The 22,411-nt window shown below is 38.5% G+C and overlaps 1 protein-coding gene across 8 annotated transcripts in view; it reads right to left on the reverse strand.

Annotated features, from left to right (window-relative positions):
- The window catches only part of CCSER2 (coiled-coil serine rich protein 2), a 136,579-nt gene that overhangs the window by 23,415 nt on the left and 90,753 nt on the right, over positions 1-22,411 (reverse strand). For 6 of the 8 annotated variants that reach the window (XM_048857474.2, XM_048857473.2, XM_048857480.1 and 3 more), the window contains exons 7-9: positions 20,591-20,674; positions 16,458-16,544; positions 11,843-11,941 (exon numbers count right to left, since the gene is read on the reverse strand). In XM_048857474.2, the coding sequence (XP_048713431.2) occupies positions 11,843-11,941; positions 16,458-16,544; positions 20,591-20,674 (270 nt within the window). The remainder of the gene's footprint in view (positions 1-11,842; positions 11,942-16,457; positions 16,545-20,590; positions 20,675-22,411) is intronic. The other 2 variants (XM_048857475.2, XM_048857481.1) reach the window with 1 other exon arrangement.

The raw sequence follows: 22,411 nt of genomic DNA on the forward strand, positions 1-22,411 counted from the left end.
AACAAATTTTCAGACTCTCGTCCATGGTTACTATAATCTTAACACTGTTGACAGGGCTGGCCTTGTGAGGATCTTTGATTTTGGTGAAGGAAGGAGAGATGTTTCTTTCAAGTTACTTCCAAATTTAACTAACTCATTTAATATAAATAGACTGGGGAAAATTTTGGGGCCCAGATTTCTCCAGGAGAAATTAAACTCGGCTGTTTGCATTTGGTTCGTGTGTGGTTAACAGATTTAAAAGTGAACTGAGCCGTTGTAGGAATTTTTCTACAGTAGGGTGATTTTTAGCACTTATGTAATACTTTATAAAAGTTTCTCAGTAATTTTGTAGGGCACGTAATTATTATTAATCCCCATTTTACAAATGTAAAAACTAAGGCAGAAAGGTTAAATGATTTGACTAAGGCATAAGAGTTGGAGTTACAGCTAGTCTATTTTAGATCTGGACCTCTACTATAAAGATTTCCTGCTTTGAGTTATTTACCTACGCATTTTTGGTCAACTGCTGGAAGTGGTTATTTAAAGTATCTTCTTAGTGTGCCAAACAGGGTATTAACCTTGCTCTGGGAAAGAGCCTGCGGGGTGGTGTTATTTTTGCATAAAATGTGCTTAATCTCACGAGACGGGACAGTCTACTAACTCCAAATGTCACAACATTTATTTTACTGTAAGTAAATATATCTTGCTGTTTTCTAATGTAGGTTTAATGGGTTTATTCATTATATTGTATACACCAATTGTCCAATTTTAAATAAAGATGGAAAATAGAAAAGATTATATTTTAAGGGGACATTGTCAAAGCAGAAGTTGTGAAGTAAGTATTTCCATATCTAATGGGAGGGGAATTTTGCTTTTTAACAATAGCATTTACAACTAAGATGTTTCAGCAGACAACTACTTAGCCATACTGTCTACATAATGATTCACTGGAGGGTGGGGAAAAAAAACAACAAAAACATCTGCTGAGAAGACAATGCCTCAGGCAGCATAAAACTGGGAGCAGAAAAGATCAGAAAAGCTGCTGCTAAACATTTCTATTCGGACTACAGCAGATTTTGCAAAATAATAACTTAGTCTGGCAGTGCCCCATTAAATATGGAAAACAGTCACATACAGGCTGAGAATCCGTGTCCCAGGGTTTAGCCCAAGCAGGATTACCTCATTATAAACTTCTTAAAACAACCAGGCCACACTGAAAAAGAAAAATGGAAACATCACTTACCTTAGCTTCTCTAAAGGTGTTTTATGGATTTTCCTGGATCACAGAGCCTTTGTGTGAGACTGGTGGAACTTAAGCTACTGTAGCTCACAGTTTCAAGGCAGTCATAGCAGATAGAGTGTAAACCAAGTGCCCTACGGGCTGTCATGTGCCTCTCCCTACTGAGTAAAATGCTGCTCTCCAAACACCCCAGATACGTACATTGATTGCATGGGAGCAGAAACATCCAGAAAGAAAAGGCAATTCAACATAATCATAGTAAGATAAAAGATAAGCCTCAGAAAAAAGCGAAAGGTATGAAACAAAGTAACTTATACACTCTGAGGTGAAGGGAGTGGGCCACTGAGAATCCTCCCCAAAGATGCTGCCAGCTTCATCCCCTACTTTTCACATGAGACCTTGGTCTTGACTATTTACGAGACAGGGTAAGATGTATGGGATTTGCCACATACTCACGAGTCTAAAACAGGGTGCAAGGGCAAGGCAACACTCCTGAATGGCAATTCTTGGGCCATGTAATTCTCAATCATGCCCCTTGTACACTTCTGGACCAATATTAACTGAAAGTCAGCTGTTTTTGACAAAGCTAGGGAAAGTTAGGATCCTCTCTTGCAGAGTCACTACTGCATGAACATGCACTTGGCATCTGCAGAGTCCTGGAGCTCATGCTCATTCAAATTATAGTCACCACCTTGTTGCTTAGCCTTTCCAAACTCAAGGGGCTGGAATACTGATGAGATAGGGATGAGGACCAGAGCTTCTTAAGGAAGTTTTATGCAGCATGGATACTGGCTGCGTCGGAGCCCCTGGCGCAAGAGGTGTCAGTAAAGGTGTCCAGGGCAGAACTTCCTGCACAGGAATGCCAAGTCTCAGTAATGAGCCTCAGCCTCAGAGCAAAAAAAAGTACTTGAGTGCTCCAAGAGAACATATGCCTGCTAATACAGGGCAAGAAAAATACTGAGGAACTTCTATTGTGTGGTAATCTCACAAAGCACCAGGAGTTATTGATTCTAATTTCCAAGGATATAGCAATATCCATACAGATGTACCAGTATGAGGGTGCCTGGAATCAGGGCCTTCAAGAATGTCAGGGAGAAGCTGACCCCCTATGTGTCTCCTAACTCAGTGAGCTGCACAGAATCCCCACCTCATATAATAACCAGTGCCAAACATCCAAGAGCACCTGCTTGGTGGAGATGCAGGATGCTTCAGAGGGAAGCCTCCCTTCTTAGCTTAGCAAGGAGGCAGAGCCTGCACTGATACAAGTAGCACGGGCACTGCATCATGGTGCTGGGTGGCCATTAGCTTTGAGAGTTTAATCTTCAAAGCACGCCAGGCTGGCCTTGGACTAAGTTACAGTGGGCTCCATGAGTTGCTTAAGGAGGGCTTGAAGAACTCGCCACATTTCTGAAGTGCTGGGGATGACATCTGCACATGTATTGGGCACTCCTGCACATTGCAATTGAGTCAGAGGCAGACACGCAACATACACAATTCTGTTCTGAACATTGTTCTGATTCACAAAAGATTTGAAGCTGCTGAGTAGTCATCAATCTTCTTTGGACACCATAACTAATAAAAGTATAAGGAAGTGATGCAAAAAGGGAAATACCAGACAATCAGAGAAACTAATGTTGAGCATAAAGGTTAGCACTGAATTAAGACATATGCTGAGCAAAAAAACAGAAGTTCAGCGCCAAAGCAGCAGAGCAAGTACCAATACACTCAGCTTTAAGGCTACCTTAAATCATACCAAAGTGCCGCCCCACCCCCCCAAAAAAGGTCCAGATGCCAAATCAAACAGCAGGCACCAAGATATTGCAGAGGTATGCTGAGCCAACTAATTCAAAGACTTCAGGAGATGTAGAAATCTGAACCAGGCCTGACTAGAAGGCAAAGTTGGAACAGATAAAGGATAGGATACCTCAGCTAGGATCTAGAGGATAATTGGAGCAATAGTCAATGTTGTGCTTGTTCCTGTCAAGACTTGATTTGCCAACAAGAATCAACAATGAACTGACGGAAAAGTTTAGAAGGGTGAATTTATTCTTGGCAGAGGGTGGCATATGACTGCAAGTTGGGGAAGTAGCTTCCATTCTTCCCCATCTACTGCTTCAGGATAGAAAAAAAATACTTGAGAGCTAGAAGAGTTCCTTCCATCAGTCTTATGCCAAGGAGCTGAGACCCAGGAGTGATAATCGTGCACTGATTGTATCATTAGCAAATTTAATTTTTCTGTTTCTTAGGAAGTACTTACAACTGTCCTCATAAATACAAGTCAAACAATTTGTCATCAGCAGATTTTTAAAATGACTTAAAGAACAGGCTTTAAAAATTCTGTATCTGTTTAATATTAGAGACAGTAAACCCACAGTGTCTTGAATCAATGCATGCAATGGTTAGAGACCAATATATTTAATCTAAGTATTTCTAGCAAGTTTGAACTTTCGTAAGTCAAATGTTGAACACTTTTTTAAAAAGGTAAACAAACTGTAAAATTAATTTTTGTATTTGTTCTCAGGGACTGAATACCCTATTGCTACTTTCAAAAGAAAGTTACCTTTCCCTGACTCCCAAGCACAAAGTTCATTATAAACCAGCCTTGCAAAATTCTACTTGCCCACTTCCCTAAGGCATGTAAAATATTAGGGTTTTTTCATTATTGTTGTAAAATAAACAGTAGGTAAGGAGATTTCATACCTCCAGTGGTGACCTCACATGACAGTTTTTTGAAATCGTTATGAACTATCCTGAAATTATGCCAGGACAGGGAGCAGCCCATATATCTTCAATAACTGGAGATCAAACTACATTAAAGTTATTGCCATTACCCCATCACAGTTTTTAATTGTGGTAGCTGACATCAAATATAAAAGTCTTCAAACATATACAAGACTAAAAATATAACTTTCCTTTGTTGTGCCTAGATGCTCCAAGATTCGTAAAAGCCAGTGATCTTACCTTATATATCACATCTGTTGCAATATCTAGGCATGTGGCAGCAATTTGAAGACAGCACAAGCCTTGCTTCCAATAGATTTCTATTTTGTGCATTGACATCAAGTCCTTAATATTAAGCATAACTTCCTATGAATTAGTTTATCTAGGGGTTTTGTTTTACTACTTAACGATAGTTTTAAAAGATAAAGATTAATGGAATAAGTAGATAACATACAGGAGATCATAGTGAGTCCTTATGGAGCTATCATGATCTACTGCATCAGTGAATATGTGGAAGGCTTTATTCTATGGATTATCGATATAATACAGATAGTAATGGTTCTCTCTAAGCAATTATGGTCTACTGCACCAATGGGGGCCTACATTCATAATATAATATGCTATATAATCAGTACCCTATATACCATGAATGCAAAGTATGTGTAATAAAAATCATGGAAGTGACCAGGCAGGCACACTAACTGCTTTTAAATAGCAATGTCCCAATCCTTAACTATTTTAAAGAAAAATTTATTCCGAGTCTCTATGCCTTATGAATGAGTTAGAGATGAAAAGAATAAATCTAAAACTACAAAGCTTGAAATTGTTTGTGCACTTGGCTTAGAAAACAGAAGAACTAAATTTGCTTTCGGAAAGTGTCTTGTGGTAGAGATCTTGAATGAAAAAGCCCAGCACAAAGAGTGATGATCCCTAACATGCTAATGGAAACAGATATGCTATAGTGAAATGGCCATGGTAATGGCCACCATTTTTTAAAAAGGAGTTTGTTTAATCAGAGCACACATCCTCTTACAAAAACAAAACAAAAAACCCAAAAAGTGGAAGGATGGAGTGAACTGAAGTATAAACCATCTTAAATTAATCCTAAAAATGTAGTTACCGAAGATAATGTAAAACAAAGTTATTTAACAAGGAACTGCTAAATTAGAACTCTGTTATACTTTAAAAACAGGGAGCTGCAGCATCACCACCACTGCTAGAATAGTTTATTCTTTTATTTATCCGTTTTATTATTTTATTCTGACCCCTACACTTTGAGATCCTCTACACTAATTGTTTGATATTTAAGTTCTGTTTCCTAAAATATTGCTAGGGATGGTGGTTATGATTTCAGATGAATACTTACTCTATAGGAGATGTTGTAACACATGACTACCAGAGTTGCCAGGATTTATAAATCAGTAATACAATTCTAAAAGTCAACATACACTGACAAAAGGAGCTCTCTGACCTTCATATTTGACAACATTAAGGATCTGAGAATTAAAGTGTCTACAGGAATTATACTTTTGCTACAGGGTATTCAAATTTCACTCTGTTCTGCAAAATATAGTCCATTTGAGTAAACAGTCACAACATTTCATAATTAATACCAGACTTAGCAGTACTGAATTTGAATTCCAGGAAGCAAGCATCATGCATTTAAGGCTATTATTTCAAGCTGACTATGAAAGATAATGAAGCACAAAAAGTTATTAAAAAACTACATTGTTTTGTGGTGAGAAAAGATATTTTATTATGGTCTCTAATGCCACTTCCTTTTATTGTATTCCTCCATCATGAAAATACAGCTTATTGTCTCTCTTTTTCTTTTTGCAAGTGATATTTTATATAATTTGGTTCCAGCTCAATTGTGATTTCATGCCAATACTTCTATATTTATAATTATACTAAGCCATGTAAGAGAGTACACAAACATTCACATTAACAGAGAGACTATAAAATTGCTGTCACTGTGAAATCAAGCTAAAAAAGTTTTGCATGCACATCTTCCATTGTAGCTTGATAGAGTCACTGTTTAGCAAATCATTTCAATGGAATAAAACAAAAGCTTTAAAAATGTGGGTTTTGTACTTGGGTTACAATATGACGGAAGGAGGAAACGGATTGAGAACATTTATTTTGAACTGACTTATTTAAAATGAAGGGTCAAAAAAAACAAATTAAATTTCAATGAAATAGTGCCTTAGTGCTTACTGTGGCCGTGTCTATTTGTATAGCTTATCTGTCTCCGACTTGGTTCCAAGGACAAATATAGAAGGTAAAGAACATTTATTTGCTAAGCTAAACTAGGCCTACATAGATTCCCAAAAAACTAAATTTAAAAACCAACTTTGTTAGGAATTAGAATTTGAGTCACAAAAACAAGAAAATTACAGGTTAAGTGGAAAATACATGTGAATGGTGCATAAGGACCATAGGCTGATTTTTACAATAACCAAATGCTGCTTAACTCCCCTAGGCTCCCTTGAAAAATCAAAGCTATACAGGATAACATAACAAGGTATTCATCAACCAGAAGATATCAAATTACCTAGTTTTAGACTGATAACCAGGCCATCAACATATGTAGACAAATTTAGTACAAAAAGTATTTAGTATTAGTTAAATCAGTTTTTTTTTCCTGCTTCACCTTTTCATTCATTATATACATCAGAAAATTAACTAAAAAGGCAAAATTTGTTTAGTGTTTTCCAATTACAAACCAAAAGCCACAGGGTGCTGTGCTATTGCTAGTTAATATTTTAACAGAGTGGCACCCATAATGTGGCCCAAGAACCACAAATCATCTGTGAAACTTTTGCTGGTGACCATCCATCTCACCATGGACCACAATGTACTTGCTCTCTTCACCTCCAATTGCTGTAATTAAGGCTGTGATTCTGTCACGGAAGACATGGATTCTGACTTTCCGTGACATCCATGACTTCTGCAGCTGCAGCAGTCTGTGCAGCTGACTGCGAGGCACCCGAGCAGCTGGCCCCAGGGCCAGCCACATCGGCCCATTAGTGCCAAGATCTAGTCACATCTTTCTTCACGCCCTCTTTGACGACACAGAGTTCCACGTGGCTAATATCTTTCAGTTTTAAAGGGCCTTTCCTTCAGAAGGAAAAGTCATTCATAGGAACCACTTCACCCACAACTGAAATTCTCCATGACAGACTGTAGAATGTATCCTATGAGGTGCTGTTGTATGTTGTTAAGCAATACATCAAGACAAAGTGAAGAACCCCATCAACTGAAATTACAGAGACTATCAGTAGACAGAACGTAATTACCCAAACTGGAATCTGGCCAGGAGACCAAGGTTAACACCTCTCTTATAAGAAGTACCATAGTCAGCCCCTATAATCATTGTGCCGATTTCTGTCTCATTATAGAGAGAGAAAGACAGGCAGTGTCATCATCAAAACGTATAATTGTGTACATCAGAGGGATACCATCTTGGGGGAAAAAAAATCACATTTCTGTCTAAAAGCTTTAAACCCAATAGTTACAAGCAACAGCAAGATTACACACACTGAAAGTTAACAAGAAAACTTTTTCTGGTTTACTTTGAATATTTGACACTTTCTGAATAGTCATTTTCATTTTTTCCCTTGGTCAGTTTTTCCTCTTCCTGTTAAGATCCTTATAAATATGAAGAGGGTAGCTCAAACTTATACTATTTATTATTTTATGTACAGAGAAATATTTTTTTAAAAAATAGGACATTCTATTAAATTCATATATGATTAAAACTGGAATTTTAAAAAAAAGTTTCCAAGAAGTTCAAGTTGACAGCCTCTCTTTAAAACACAGAGTATTACACAACATTTCCCTTCACTTCTGGGCTCACTCCTCAGATCCTGAACATTAATATTACCTTTACAGTTTAATTTAGGCAACAGGTGAAAATTAAACTGTAAGTGCAGTTCTAGGCCCAGCAGTTAATTGTGGGGACGTTGTTATAAAGGAGAAACCATTGCATTTCGCCCTAATATGCACTCATTCAAATTAATTAAGGATACATACAGTGTCTTAGCCAACTCAGACACTATTTCACTGATTTGTCTGTGCTATTAAAGTCTCATCAATGTTCCTATTAAACATGCATCAAATCAAACAAAACGTATACCTAACTCATTTTTATTTGTTTTTCAAAATCATTAGATTATAGATTCTTTACCTGCAAGATTATATTAAGACATTTGATTTGTAGAACCATTAAAATTGGTTACTTTCTATAGGAGTGGGGCTCCTTGAAATGATTGTCAGTATGGATCCCCACTCTTGGAATAAATGAGCTTCTGGTGCAAGAGCTTGGATCCTTCTAGATAACAGTGTCCACTGGACCATTCACCCTCCGCTGTCTCCCAATTTTTAAGGAGAATGGTTCCAACTGCTCCTGCAGTTTCTTCCACTGATTCAGAAATTTTCATAGCAGAGACTCTGAAGTAGCATGGAATTGTTGATCCTTATAGGTGATCAACTCAAACAGCCACATAGCAAGTAACTTTCTTTTTTTGTGAATTACCCATAAGGTTCCTCCTTTTTTGGAGATTAACAAGAAGTTATGAACTGCCAAAAGGAAGGTCTGAAAAGTATTAATTAAGAGGTACTGCAAGATTGCGCCTCTGAATTGGGCATCTAATGTACAGCCCAAAGCAAGAGTATAGTGTTGCAAAAGTGTGTATACAGACCATTGCATATTTCAGTGATTGACACAGTGCACATGGATATCGTAGAAGCTGCCTCAGACTTAGCCGAGTGCACTCCAATACCTCCAGGTGGCTGAATGCCTGCCAGGTACCAATAACTATATAAATATAACCTAATACATTTGGACACTCTTTGAGCAGAGAGGTCATAAAAAATGTCTAGAGAATTTATGCATAGATTCAGTACTAGAGCCTGATCTCCCTTCAAGTGAACTAGACTCAGCACAATTTACAAGCAGGCTAATTATGGGAGTGAGATCACGGGCCACTTTAGAAAGGAATTAGGAGTGGGCACTCAGGACTAAAATTTTTATGGACATGGTATAGAAAGGAACAACCTTGACGACTACAAAGCACTAACTTGTGGTTGTGATAGGAGTATGTGGAATACCGTCTCCAAAGACAACAGTCTGACAAAGTTCAGATTCAGATCCCACATGAGAAGTACTGTATGCATTAGAGGAAATATCGTGGAGTTACCCTTTCAGAAACTTAGTTATCATAGTGTCAATGAAGATTGCCCATCTACGTACCAGACTGTGGAAAGCAGACATGGCACCCAAGTAGAGCCTGACAAAACTCAGACAGTTTTGACTGTTCCAAGTGTAGTAGCCTGCTCAAAATGACTACAATGGGATCAAGAGATCCACTATACTAGGAAGTGGGATATGTGCTTCCAACTTCCTGAGAGTTAGAGAATGAAAAGTACTGAGCTCAGGCCAGAACTAGTAACAGCATTTTGCTCTCAATCTGCCTGAATTATCAATATATTTTGGGAGCACCAGAATTGGTGAATTTTTGATCCCAGTCCAAGAGATAATCCTCTGTCAGTGACACTGGGTTGAACCCACACTAGATTACACCCAGAAATATCTAGCACTGATTGGCAGCAAAGCACCCCAACTAGGGGTTTCCCTCTTGCAGAACAAAATGCATGATCAAGGCCCAAAGGGACCATTCAAGGTGCTAATTTTACTTTCAATTTAAGAGCTTTGCTATGACACTGCTTTTCTTTGTCACATGAAGAGTCAGCAGAGTGATGTATGGCAGTTGCTTCAATTAAAAAAACTAAACTTCCTGAGTGAGCTAGCAAGATTGGGCACCATCATAATGGCTGGGGTAACTATCATCAAGGTGCTGTCTTGACAACTTTGGATCAAATCAGAGGGAAAATAGCCCTGCAAGACAGAAACTAATCCTGCAGTGTCCACAATCCTGAATAATTGGATTGTCTCTCTGAGGACCTCAGACCAGTCCTGAGGCCTCACTGAACATTACCTCAGGTAGGAAAATAAGTGAGAAGGGAACTACTTCTAGGGGATGGTCATCCTTCATCTGCCGCAGTTGAAAATCTCAACGTGACCTGAGAAAACACAGTTATAGAAAGGAACAACCATCCCATCAGGACTATAAATCTCTAACTTTGATGGTCTCTGTGAGGACATGCTAAGGTGCCCATGCTATCACGACGGGCACAGTACACCTTCTTTAACCAACATTGCATAGGACTCAGACATACTCTGAAAAATGGTGTCACAGATGCGCATGAAGCCACAAGGCCCTACAACACTAGGAAAAATCCCACATACTCAAGTCTGTGATATTATAGTATGTTGTCTCCTGGCTGCTATGGCATTTGTGCTCTGGCACTGTAAAGGAGTGGATTTCATCCGACCAAAGGAGTGAAGAAGTCAGGAGATTCATAGGTGGCCTGAGAATTTTTGATTTTTCCTAATGTGTCAAATAAATGCCTCAAACGTGGACATTTGTAATGGAAATTATGTCACTGCAAGAAGCACAAGGCTTGAAACCCACATCTCTAAGCTACTTTATCCATGTCAATGGCCACAGACAACGAAAACACACATAAAATAAAAATAATCAACCTAACAAAATTGAAACATGGAAAAATGAAGCCTTACAAGAGGGCTGGACTCCAACCTAAATACAGACTAGACATTTCCAAAAAAACAAGTTCCCAAAGGGACAGAAATATGACACACCCAGTAAGCAGAACATCAAGGATATTGATGCTTCAAGTAGTGAAGAAGTCAAAAGGAAGTGAAGGGTGGTTAAAGGTTACAGTCTCTTTTCTATCCTCAGTATTTAAAGCAAGGAAGGAGAGAGATGAATGTACCCCCGACACTGCTTGCTAGAGGCTTCTCAGCTTGCACACTGGCATTGTTTGGATCCCAGTAGTGGGAATCTAAATTGGCAATTCTCAGAACTAGAAACTTTTTTTTTTTTGGTAATCTTACATCAAATTCTCCCAACAACTTTTACAAATGTAAAAGTGATTCATGTCCAAGCTGTATACACTGGTGTCAGAATGAAAGCTGAGTAACTGTATTGAGCCATTTACTAAAATTATCAGAACTATCTGAGCAGTGATTGACAAACCTGTCCTTGGGTCATATGCTGGCAGCTCACAGCGCTAGCTGGTCACATAGTGCTGCTAGCTCCTCATTTCTGGGTGTTAAGATGGCAGAATACAACATTAAGTACACTCCTCAAGTTATTGGTATAGCTGCCCCCAAAATATAATGCAGTTGGAAATGTGAGAGAAGGTTCATCCATGCAACTGCATATGGGAGGGAAGATTGTCGCTGTATTACCATAACATCCACCCTTTAAATATTTGAAAATCCATGATGCTAAACGCTCTAGTGGAATCAATGAGAAAGAGGACAACTTCTGTTACATTCATGAATTAAGTTCAGATCAATACATTGCTACTTTTTGTCAGGACAAGTGAGCATAGAGACCCTGAAATTTACCACAAAGAAACTTGATCAAATGCGAGTACTTTGTACTATAAACGTTGTTTTCAAAGGTGTTTTAATGTGTGATCAGAGATACAGTGCCTTGGCCCAAGAGAATTAAATTGTTATTAAAATTAAAAAGAGAGACAGATTTTCTATTATTGCCTCATTTTATTTATTCATTAGTAAACACATGCTCTAAAAGAAAAAATATGATTGGAGACTGAACTCTTAAAAGAATGTCAAATACCTGCTGCAGAATTACAAGGATATAAAAATGCAATAATCAGTCTTACACAGCGTGGAAAATCTTTAGAGCAGACAAGAGTCACATGGTGAAGTGGTATAAAATAAGAACGAATCAGAGAATGAAACACACAAAATCTTACTTGAGAGAGAGAACGGTAAGTGTTACTCACAGAGCTTCTCCTGCAGGAGGTTTGTGTGAATTTGTCAGCATATGTGCACGTCGTCCCTTTAGGTTTTTGGCCATCTTTGTGACAGTTACACCTAGTTGCCTTAGCCCCCCATCAAAGAAAAGAAAGAAAACAATGAATGTATTACACATTTTTTTCCAATGAAACACAATGTGAATGGTATTTTTGTAATAAGACTCAAGTTTAATGTTCAACCATTATGTGGTATGTTGCAAAGTGATGTAATGATTTTAGCTGGGGAACTTGTATTTAAAGTCCTACACAACTGGCCATCAGGAAGTTTAGACTTGAAATTAGATGAAGGTTTCTAACCATCAGAGGAGTGAAGTTCTGGAACAGCTTTCCAAGGAAGCAGTGAGGGCAAAAGACATATCCGGCTTCAAGACTAAGATTGATAAGTTTATGGAAGGGATGATATGATGGGATAGCCTAATTTTGCCAATTAATTGATCTTCGACTATTAGCACTAGATATGCCCAACGGCCTGTAATGGTATGTTAGATCAGGTAGGATCTGAGTTATTACAGAGAATTCTTTCCTGGGTGTCTGGCTGGTGAGTCTTGCCCACATGCTCAGGGTTTAGCTGATCGCCATATTTGGGGTCGGGAAGGAATTTTCCTCCAGGGCAGATTGCCAGAGGCCTTGGGGGGTTTTCGCTTTCCTCTGCAGCGTGGGGCACGGGTCACTTGCTGGAGGATTCTCTGCACCTCAAAGTCTTTAAACCATGTTTTGAGGACTTCAGTAGCTCAGACATAGCTTTGAGGTTTGTTACAGGAGTGGGTGGGTGAGATTCTGTGGCCTGTGTTGTGCAGGAGTCAGACTAGATGATCATAATGGTTCCTTCTGACCTTAAAGTCTATGATTCTATGAATGTTTTCCCAGAGAATGCTTATAAATAATTTAGAATTGATGTTCAGGTTTTAGGTGGGGGAGTGGGTTATGCTCACTTAAATTTCTAAAAGCCTGTCTACACAGGGCAGTTAGTACAGAGTAAGCTAGGATGTGAATTTAAAATGCACTAACTATTCCACATTAACACGCTGTGTAGACAGTCTTAGAGCACACTGAAAGTGCCTTTGTGAGGGATAGCTTAGTACAAGCTTCTACTAGCTCAGTTGCAACTGTATGAAGCTAAACTGCAGAGGTACTTTTATAGTCTACATGGAGTGTTAGTGTGGAATAGTTAGTGCACTTTAAAATTCACACCCTAGCTTACTCTGCACTAACTTCCCATGAAGATAATCCCTACATTACTATATTCAGTGCATCTTCAAATAATTATGATCACAAGATCTATTCTTCTTTAGAATACAGTTCCCGTCTACATACCAAAGTTTGTCAATTGCTGTAACAACTAGGTATACAACCCATCAAGAAAGTAAATATGATGTGAAGGTCTACTAACTGTAGGTAAGACTGGTTTTTTTAATTTTATTTTATTCATTTGTCTTTTTGTTATTGTATTACCTGGAATTCTATGATTTAAAGTGAATAAAAATAAAAAACTAACTTTTCATTTCCCTTTCAGAGAAAGAAAGTGAATACAAGCCACGTATACATGCCAGGCCAGTTTCAATGAGTATATGTACACACATATATTTGCAAACAGAGATGGAGATAGTATCCATGTGAAAAATTGCAGAACCATATGATAAATCAATACATCATGCACCTTTGACCACTTCCTTTTACCTCAGCCCACAAACCTCTCCCCTTGGGCCTTAGTCTAACGTCATAAACCTGTGAAAGTCTTTAAACAGCCATTAATTTCTTGCCTCACTCTAATTAACCTGCTATAGAATTATTTCTTCCTTTTCTTCAAAAGGAGAATCTTTCTCCAAAATGACATGTTCTTACTCTCTCATCTTCGAGGACAAGGCTGGTGACAAGTTTAAGATCGAACACCTTGAAATCCTTAGTGGCTAGAAATGGGAGTTTTATACCATCTGAAAGTAAAGTATTTCAGTGTAGCTGTGTGATGTTTCATGATATCAAACCGCAAAGTTGTAATAACTATATTTGGAAACGCTACAGTATTTCTATAATTTATTTACTATTTATTTACTTATACTATATAATAGTATTTACAGATTTCTATAATGTTATTAGTAATTTTTCTCCCTTGGACGCCTGAAGTTTTATTCTTATTGTAACTAAGGGGCCTGACTTTGCAGGTGAAGGAATAAGACAAATAGTCCTGATACAATTTTAAAAGCCTCCAACATTTCTAAAGAAGTTCCTCTGAAATATATGGAACGTACAGAATATGTGATAGTGTAGTATAAATTTTAATCAGTACTTGCTTGGAAAAACTTATACCATACTTTACATATATAACAATATGAAATACCTGATGGGGTGGTAAACACACATGTGCTCCTTATTTTAAGTTTATCTCAACAGGGAATTGCATTTATATGATCGTTAAAAATATAAAGGATGTATAGTCTATCAAATGCTATAGGGTTCTATAAAAACATCTCTAAAAAAAAGTTTCCCCATATTAAATTCTGTTAATCTTTTTTCATAAAGGGAGTGGTAGGTGGGTCAGTGCCTAGCTAGCTCTTTTTTTTTTTTTTAACATGGGGAAGGGGAAAAAAATCTTCCACTGGTTGACAAGACGAATGCTTATACATCTCCACCCACCCATGATAGAAAAAATAAAGCCAGATTACAAAGCTTTCTGCTGTGCAATTTGTACTGAAAACTATGAAGCCCTAAATAAACTTTTAAGATGCCATCCAGAGTCAACCTTAACACATCCGTGATCTGAACTATCACGGTTAATGAGAATTAATTTGTACTTACGAAAACAAAAGCTGAAAGTGGTGATTAATACAAAATTTTCATCATTATACTCAGTCAAGGCAAGTGTTTTGGTTGCATGAGCATGGACGATTTGAAGAGTGGACAGGTGTTCACTCACTTTTTACTCACATCGCAGAAGTCTCTTCCAAAAAAAGTTCTCAACAAGCCAAGCTTCAATCCTCTCTTGAAAGTCTTCCCACCCCCTATTAAAGTATAGCTGCACCGGTCACAAATGTCAAATCAACCAGGCTCATCAGGGGATCAAATAGCAGATTATTTACTAATTATTTAAACAAATAGCATCCAAAGCTATAGGGATACCCCCCATCACCACCCAACAATCAGGGCTGTGTAGAACAAGATAATTTGCTATAACCTGGCAATCTGTGCTGCAGTGACAGGCAAGGCAAAATCCAGAATTAGCCCAGGACAACAGTAAAAGAAAAAAATACACGTACTGAACTTTTACTAGGGAGTTGATTTTTTTAAAAAAATCATGAAGACTGTATTTACTGCCTATTTAGGAGCCATTAACTGCACCGATGGCCAAAGATTAAAAATTAGTGGTTGTCTTAATATGCTCTTTAATAAATCTATGTGGGGAAAGAACATAATTTTTCATTTTACTGATATACCTGTTCATTGCTTTAAAAAAAGCCTCAGAGAACAGTTACAACTATATTCACTTTCTGTAAGTTCAATCATGCATATAACAAATACTCTTGTTAGTTTGTGAGGCACTTTTCAATTCCAATATTAGTTGAAAAATCATTTAACAATTACTTGGCCAATCATTTTTAAAATTTTCTTTATTTAAGCTGTGTGTGTTATTAATCAGGGTTATCATCTATTACCATCCTGCACCAAAGCCATAAATAATAAATAAGGCTACATTTTAGTCACTGGTATTTTTATTTACAAGTCATGGACAGGTCACGGGTCGTAAACAAAAATTCACGGGCCTGTGACCTGTCCATGACTTTTATTAAAAATACCCACCCTGACTAATACTTGGGCGGAGGGCTGCGGGTGCTCTGGTGGGGGACAGTCCGGGGGTGCCGCGAATTCTAGGGACGGTGGCCCGGGACCCCTACTGGTGCTGGTGGAGGTGGGAGCCGGGCTGTGGCGTATGGCTTGGGACCCCCGCTGGTGCTGGGGGAGGGGTGGGGTGGCAGGGGCTTCCTACCCAGCTTCGAATGCTTATACATGCTTATCGTTCGTGTCCCTGCAGCTCCTAGGCGGCGGAGGCAGGGGCCAGGTCAGCGGCTCCAATGCTCCCGCCACGAGCGCCGGCTGCCGCAGCTCCCATTGGCCAGGAACCACAACCAATGGGAGCTGCGGGCGCAGGCAGCGCAGAGACCTCCTGCCCCTCTGCTGCCTAGGAGCTGCAGGAGGGCCATGCCAGTGGGAGCTGGGGAGCCCCCCACCCCGAGGTAAGTGCCACCCCGCACTCCCCAACCCCCTGTCCCTAGCCCCTTCCCACATACCCAAACTTCTGCTGCTGGCCCAGGGGCTGCCAGGCTCGGGCAGCCCCTGAGCAGCACCAGTCACTGCAGAAGTCACAGAGGTCACGGAAAGTCATGGAATCTGTTACTTCCGTGACCTCTATGACAGACTCGCAGCCTTAATAATAAACATCTTTGTGATCTTGAAAGTATAAAACATCAAAGTCAAAAATCTAGCCCACTTAAAAGTCTTCAGGAGAATTACTATACAAATATATGCTCTGCAATGCATACATGTCTATTATCCAAATGTTTTAATGAGCAAAATGTATAGTTATGCTTACAAGCTGATGCTCTAATCGTTTGATTGTTTCATCTTTTTTCTTCAGATCTTCTTTAAGCTGAGTGATCTCATTTAGCAGATCTTCAGTCTGACATATGAAGTAATAGAAAAATAGGCAACATGAAGTTTTCTCCATGGGGCTAGACAACACTATCTAATTTAACAACTCCCCAGGATATAGTAAATCAAATGCTCCTGAAGCACCAGCAGGAAAATATGTATTAATCATAATAAATTCCTCCTAAAATATATGTTAGGCTCTGCTTTTATCTCATTGTCCACATGCTGACATGGGCTATATGTATATATGCTGAAAGTACAGGTAAAAACAGTGGGGAAACTTGGCTGAACTGATACAGGGTTGAGCAAACACACTGTCTACTGTTAAATTTTTAATGTACGCTAGTTCCAATAAAAGTATTTTAAGCTCCTTTTTATTCACAATGGCTTTATGATCTTTCAAAATTACATAAGCTATTGAGAAAAAACTCATCACTGAGAATTACTGCATATTTATAACCCTGTTTATCTAACAATAAGTAGCAATACTATAAGTTGTGTGAATTGCAATTTGAAAATTGTCACATGAAAGTAGACTAATAGAATAGAATGAAAATAACAAAATTAATCACATTTTATAAAAAATTTGCAAACAAGGATAATTATTTCTTGCATTGTACAGAAAGCCCTGTTGAGCTGAATTTTAACTTGGATCAAACAGGAGACGTAAGACTTGAAGAGAAAAATGTTTATGCAAAGTTTTCAACGATTTTTAACCTTGACAGCTATGAAATTATTTTGAGTTTTCTTAACATCTTTTGCTTTCTGTGGCATTTTTAAGTATTTATCAGTGAATTAATCATGAATTAATCAGCTACACACAAAGCATTGTGGGGGCATATTTTCAGTTAACATTTGCATAGGATTTCAGTTTAGTAAAGACTGCTTTTATCTGCTGCGTTAGGATGAAACACTTAGACCCAAAGATCTCTTATGGTAATGCAAACCACACGCAGCTACCCATTAAAGAAAATTTAAAAGTCACAAGAACTGAATCTCAATTAAACCTGGTTTAGTTTTGAAAACAGAAGGCAATACTTTCTTTTTCCAGGAATTATTCATGTTTCAAGACAACATTTCTGAAAGACCTGAGATAGTACAAGCAGCGTAACTAGCTCAAAAGAGGACCACAGTACAAGGAGCAGAAATACAATTACATTGCACAGAGTATTTGTGCAAGTATTTTAGGTCCCAATCTTGCTGTTGGCTTGTGTAGGTGTCTCCTTGCATCGATGCTGATCCCTACTGACTTAAATGGAACTCCACAAAGGAGCAAGAGTCCGTCTGTGCAGAGCCAGCTATTGGACTATTTTCTAAAATGCAGGTCTTTTCCAGTACATAGCCAAATCTAAGAAATAGTCCTCTAATTTTGTTTGTTTCCTATTTCTGGTCCATTTTTTAAAAAAAATCCTTTACTATCAGTTTCTTGCAGCTGCAGCCTATAGATACTGGTGGATTTTATATCAATTTTAAGTGAAACATACTCAAATACTACAGTGATGGATAACACTATAAAAGATTTTTTTTTATAAAGCAGCACCCAAAACACATACCAGATCAACCCAAATCGAAAAGGAAAACCAGATCTATTTTGGGCCACTCAACTTTGTCAGTGTCCCTTTTAAATATCATAGAATCATAGAATATCAGGGTTCGAAGGGACCTCAGGAGGTCATCTAGTCCAACCCCCTGCTCAAAGCAGGACCAATCCCCAATTAAATCATCCCAGCCAGGGCTTTGTCAAGCCTGACCTTAAAAACTTCTAAGGAAGGAGATTCCACCACCTCCCTAGGTAACGCATTCCAGTGTTTCACCACCCTCCTAGTGAAAAAGTTTTTCCTAATATCCAACCTAAATCTCCCCCACTGTAACTTCAGACCATTACTCCTTGTTCTGTCATCTGCTACCACGGAGAACTGTCTAGAGCCATCCTCTTTGGAACACCCTTTCAGGTAGTTGAAAGCAGCTATCAAATCCCCCCTTATTCTTCTCTTCCGTAGACTAAACAATCCCAGTTCCCTCAGCCTCTCCTCATAAGTCATGTGTTACAGTCCCCTAATCATTTCTTGCCCTCCGCTGGACTCTTTCCAATTTTTCGAAATCCTTCTTGTAGTGTGGGGCCCAAAACTGGACACAGTACTCCAGATGAGGCCTCACCAGTGTCGAATAGAGGGGAACGATCACGTCCCTCGATCTGCTGGCAATGCCCCTACTTATACATCCCAAAATGCCATTGGCCTTCTTGGCAACAAGGGCACACTGTTGACTCATACCCAACTTCTCGTCCACTGTCACCCCTCGGTCCTTTTCTGCAGAACTGCTGCCCAGCCATTCAGTCCCAAATCTGTAGCGGTGCATGGGGTTCTTCCGTCCTAAGTGCAGGACTCTGCACTTGTCCTTGTTGAACCTCATCAGATTTCTTTTGGCCCAATCCTCCAATTTGTCTAGGTCCCTCTGTATCCTATCCCTACCCTCCAGCGTATCTACCTCTCCTCCCAGTTTAGTGTCATCTGCAAACTTGCTGAGGGTGCAATCCACACCATCCTCCAGATCATTTATGAAGATACTGAACAAAACCGGCCCCAGGACCGACCCTTGGGGCACTCCACTTGATACCTGCTGCCAACTAGACATGGAGCCATTGATCACTACCCGTTGAGCCCGACAATCTAGCCAGTTTTCTATCCACCTTATAGTCCATTCATCCAGCCCATACTTCTTTAACTTGCTGGCAAGAATACTGTGGGAGACAGTGTCAAAAGCTTTGCTAAAGTGAAGGAACAGCACGTCCACTGCTTTCCCTTCATCCACAGAGCCAGTTATCTCGTCATAGAAGGCAATTAGATTAGTCAGGCATGACCTTCCCTTGGTGAATCCATGCTGACTGTTCCTGATCACTTTTCTCTCCTCTAAGTGCTTCAGAATTGATTCCTTGAGGACCTGCTCCATGATTTTTCCAGGGACTGAGGTGAGGCTGACTGGCCCATTTCTAACAGTTGACAAGAAGGTGTGAGTAATGTTACTCACACCTTCTTGTCAACTGTTTGACATGGGCCATCCTGATTAACATACAAAAGTTTTTTTTCTCCTGCTGATAATAGCCCACCTTAATCGATTACTCGTTAGAGTTGGTATGGCAACCCCCATTTTTTCATGTTCTCTGTGTGTGTATATATCTATATCTATATCTAGCTACCTATTGTATTTTCCACAACATGCATCTAACGAAGTGGGCTTTAGCCCACAAAAGCTTATGCTCAAATAAATTTGTTAGTCTCTCAGGTGCCACAAGTACTCCTCATTCTTTTTAATTACACTGTGATCATGCTTGAAAATAAAAGAGTGTTCTATTTTACAGAAGTAATGAAAACTTGGCAATGAGACTACAATTTAGCACTCATTAAAATGCTTGTGGAGAAGTGGAGAGATGGCCATATTTGGGGAAGATCCTCTGGTGGTGTAAATTGTCATAGTTTCTAAGGACTGGCTCCTTCCTGTGAACATTATGGGACAAAAAGAGCAGCAAATGCTTAGGATAAATACAATCTATAAAATTAAAACCAAGAACTTCACATGCCATTATTGTAACATGTCCACTGCAAATATGAAAAGGCATATTTTTCTCAATAATTAACTTGTGTGTCAATTTGCACTCTGTTTTAAAGTTTCAAGCAGGCCATTTTACTTGAACAAACTTTAGATGCTATAAAAACAGGTCAACAGCTTTTGGGGTTTGTTTGTTTTGAAGTGTAGGAACCAAGGTGTAACAAAATACTACACAAGAAATTGTAAAATATATACTGTGTACCTTATTTGCAAGATATACTGCCATATGCGAGAATATAATTTGTCCATTTGTGGCGTAGCTATTTAAGAACTAAAGAGGTAATTTATTACAACATCAAAGAATGTATTACCTCACTGAGCTGATAGGACAATTATAAATATAAGAACTGTTTCTCACCTCAGCTTTATACTGGCTTATTTGATCTGGAAGTGCTAACTTTACAATTATATACAATACTGACAGAAACAAAGTTATGCTATTCTGCAATACAATCAATGTCAATTTACCTTATATATAGGCTCAACATCCTGTGGTTCTGGGCTTGATGGTATTGAGAGTGGGATGTCCTGAAGAGAGACATTCTCATCATTCTGCCAGAGAAAAGGAAAGAAATGAAGTCCCATTCTGTTTATTTGCTGAATAGCTAGTTCCCAAAGTCAGGTTCAGACACCAAAGTATAAAAATTGTGAGCCTTGCCATTATATTAAGAGAGTTGAGATTAACTTTTTCGATACCACTTAAGAAGTCATGCAATGAACAAGAATCAAGAGCTACATTTCAAAACTAAAACAAGCTTTATTTAAAAAAAAAAAAAAAAGTGAAACCCCTAACATGCTTTTTTAGATCACATTCATGACATTCTTCCTTGCACCACCATTTGCATTGCATTTCCACTATTCTTACAAAGCAAAATAAATTGCAATTATGCAGTTTTGGAACAAAATGTATTTTTAATGCTGTGACACTGTACTTATATTTACTATTGTACTGTTTAGCTAATACCATCTCTTCACTTACAATTCGTGCCTTATAGAAGGATGGTCTGTCAAAACATCTCTAATAGTACTAATAGTGAACCACATACATGTGCTATAACTTAGAACAAGAAACCTGGTCCCCAATGGTTCCAAATACCTGTTCAGAAAAATTAGTGAGAGGGACACAGTGGAGTGGTGGACCAAAGAGCCCTGAAATAGTGTACCTTGTTATTGAAAACCAGGCTACATTTGCAATGTTTCACTTTTCAGAATCCCATGCATCTGTCTCTATTTAAGAGTTGCAATAATTAGGAAAAAATATAACATGTCTGACCAATATTAAAATGTGACTCACACCTAAGTTATACTAAAATAGTTCTTACCTCAACTGGGGATTATTTCTTAAACTTAAATATTTTTGCTTGTTAATAGGTTGACTAATACAGAATGAATCCACAACTATCAGACCCTAATTTTTTTTTAAATCAGCCCAATATGGTGCAGAGTGAGAGAGCACATTTTATTTTTAGCACTGCATTCTGAAATTAAGCACAGTCAGTACAACTACAAAGATCCTGAAAAGATGACAAAAGATAATTGCATGACTGCTTCCTGAAGCATTTAAACAGCCATGACAAACAGCTGATAATGTGAAATGCTCTGTACCAGTGATACTCAGTCTTAAAAAGCCAGTTATGTCAAAGAATAAATCAGACAAAATCATTGGAGAGAGAGTCTCATGTCATGTTACCACATTTGTATTACGTTTCATATGTTGCCTCAAATCACTACACAACACAAACATTACAATGCAACACACTATTTTAAGGTTCTTCAAGGCTTCACTCCTGCTCCCATGCTATAGAGAAAAAGGGTTCTCTTTCTGCCTAGCTCATTAGCTTCTGAAAGGGAAGGGGATTATTTGTGGTTGCTATCCTGGTCACTTGGAAGGATGAAGACTGATCCTGTTTGTTTCTCGATATTTGCTCAGTGATCCCCACATGCCTCAGATAGCATTTGGAGAACTCATATGATCTGCATTTCCTTCAATCTGCTTGTAACCAGGCAAAACAAAGAGTTCTGGTCATACTATTAGATTTCATGAGTGCAAATGTACCTCTATAGCCACAGACTGATTAAACAAACCGAATGGATCTTACTAAAATAATTACCATGGATATGCGTGTTTTTCCCCGTAATGTGAATTACTTCCCATAGAATTTTGCTATTAAATTACACAGAGCACTTGTCACTGAATGAAGAGAGGTCTTCAGATGCTTTTATAAAAATTAGCAAAAAAGTTATATGGAAGAAATTACAATGTAGTTTGAACTGGTAAAGTATTTTTAT

This window comes from Caretta caretta, chromosome 7 (genome assembly GCF_965140235.1).
Source record: "Caretta caretta isolate rCarCar2 chromosome 7, rCarCar1.hap1, whole genome shotgun sequence".
Lineage (NCBI taxonomy): Eukaryota > Metazoa > Chordata > Testudines > Cheloniidae > Caretta > Caretta caretta.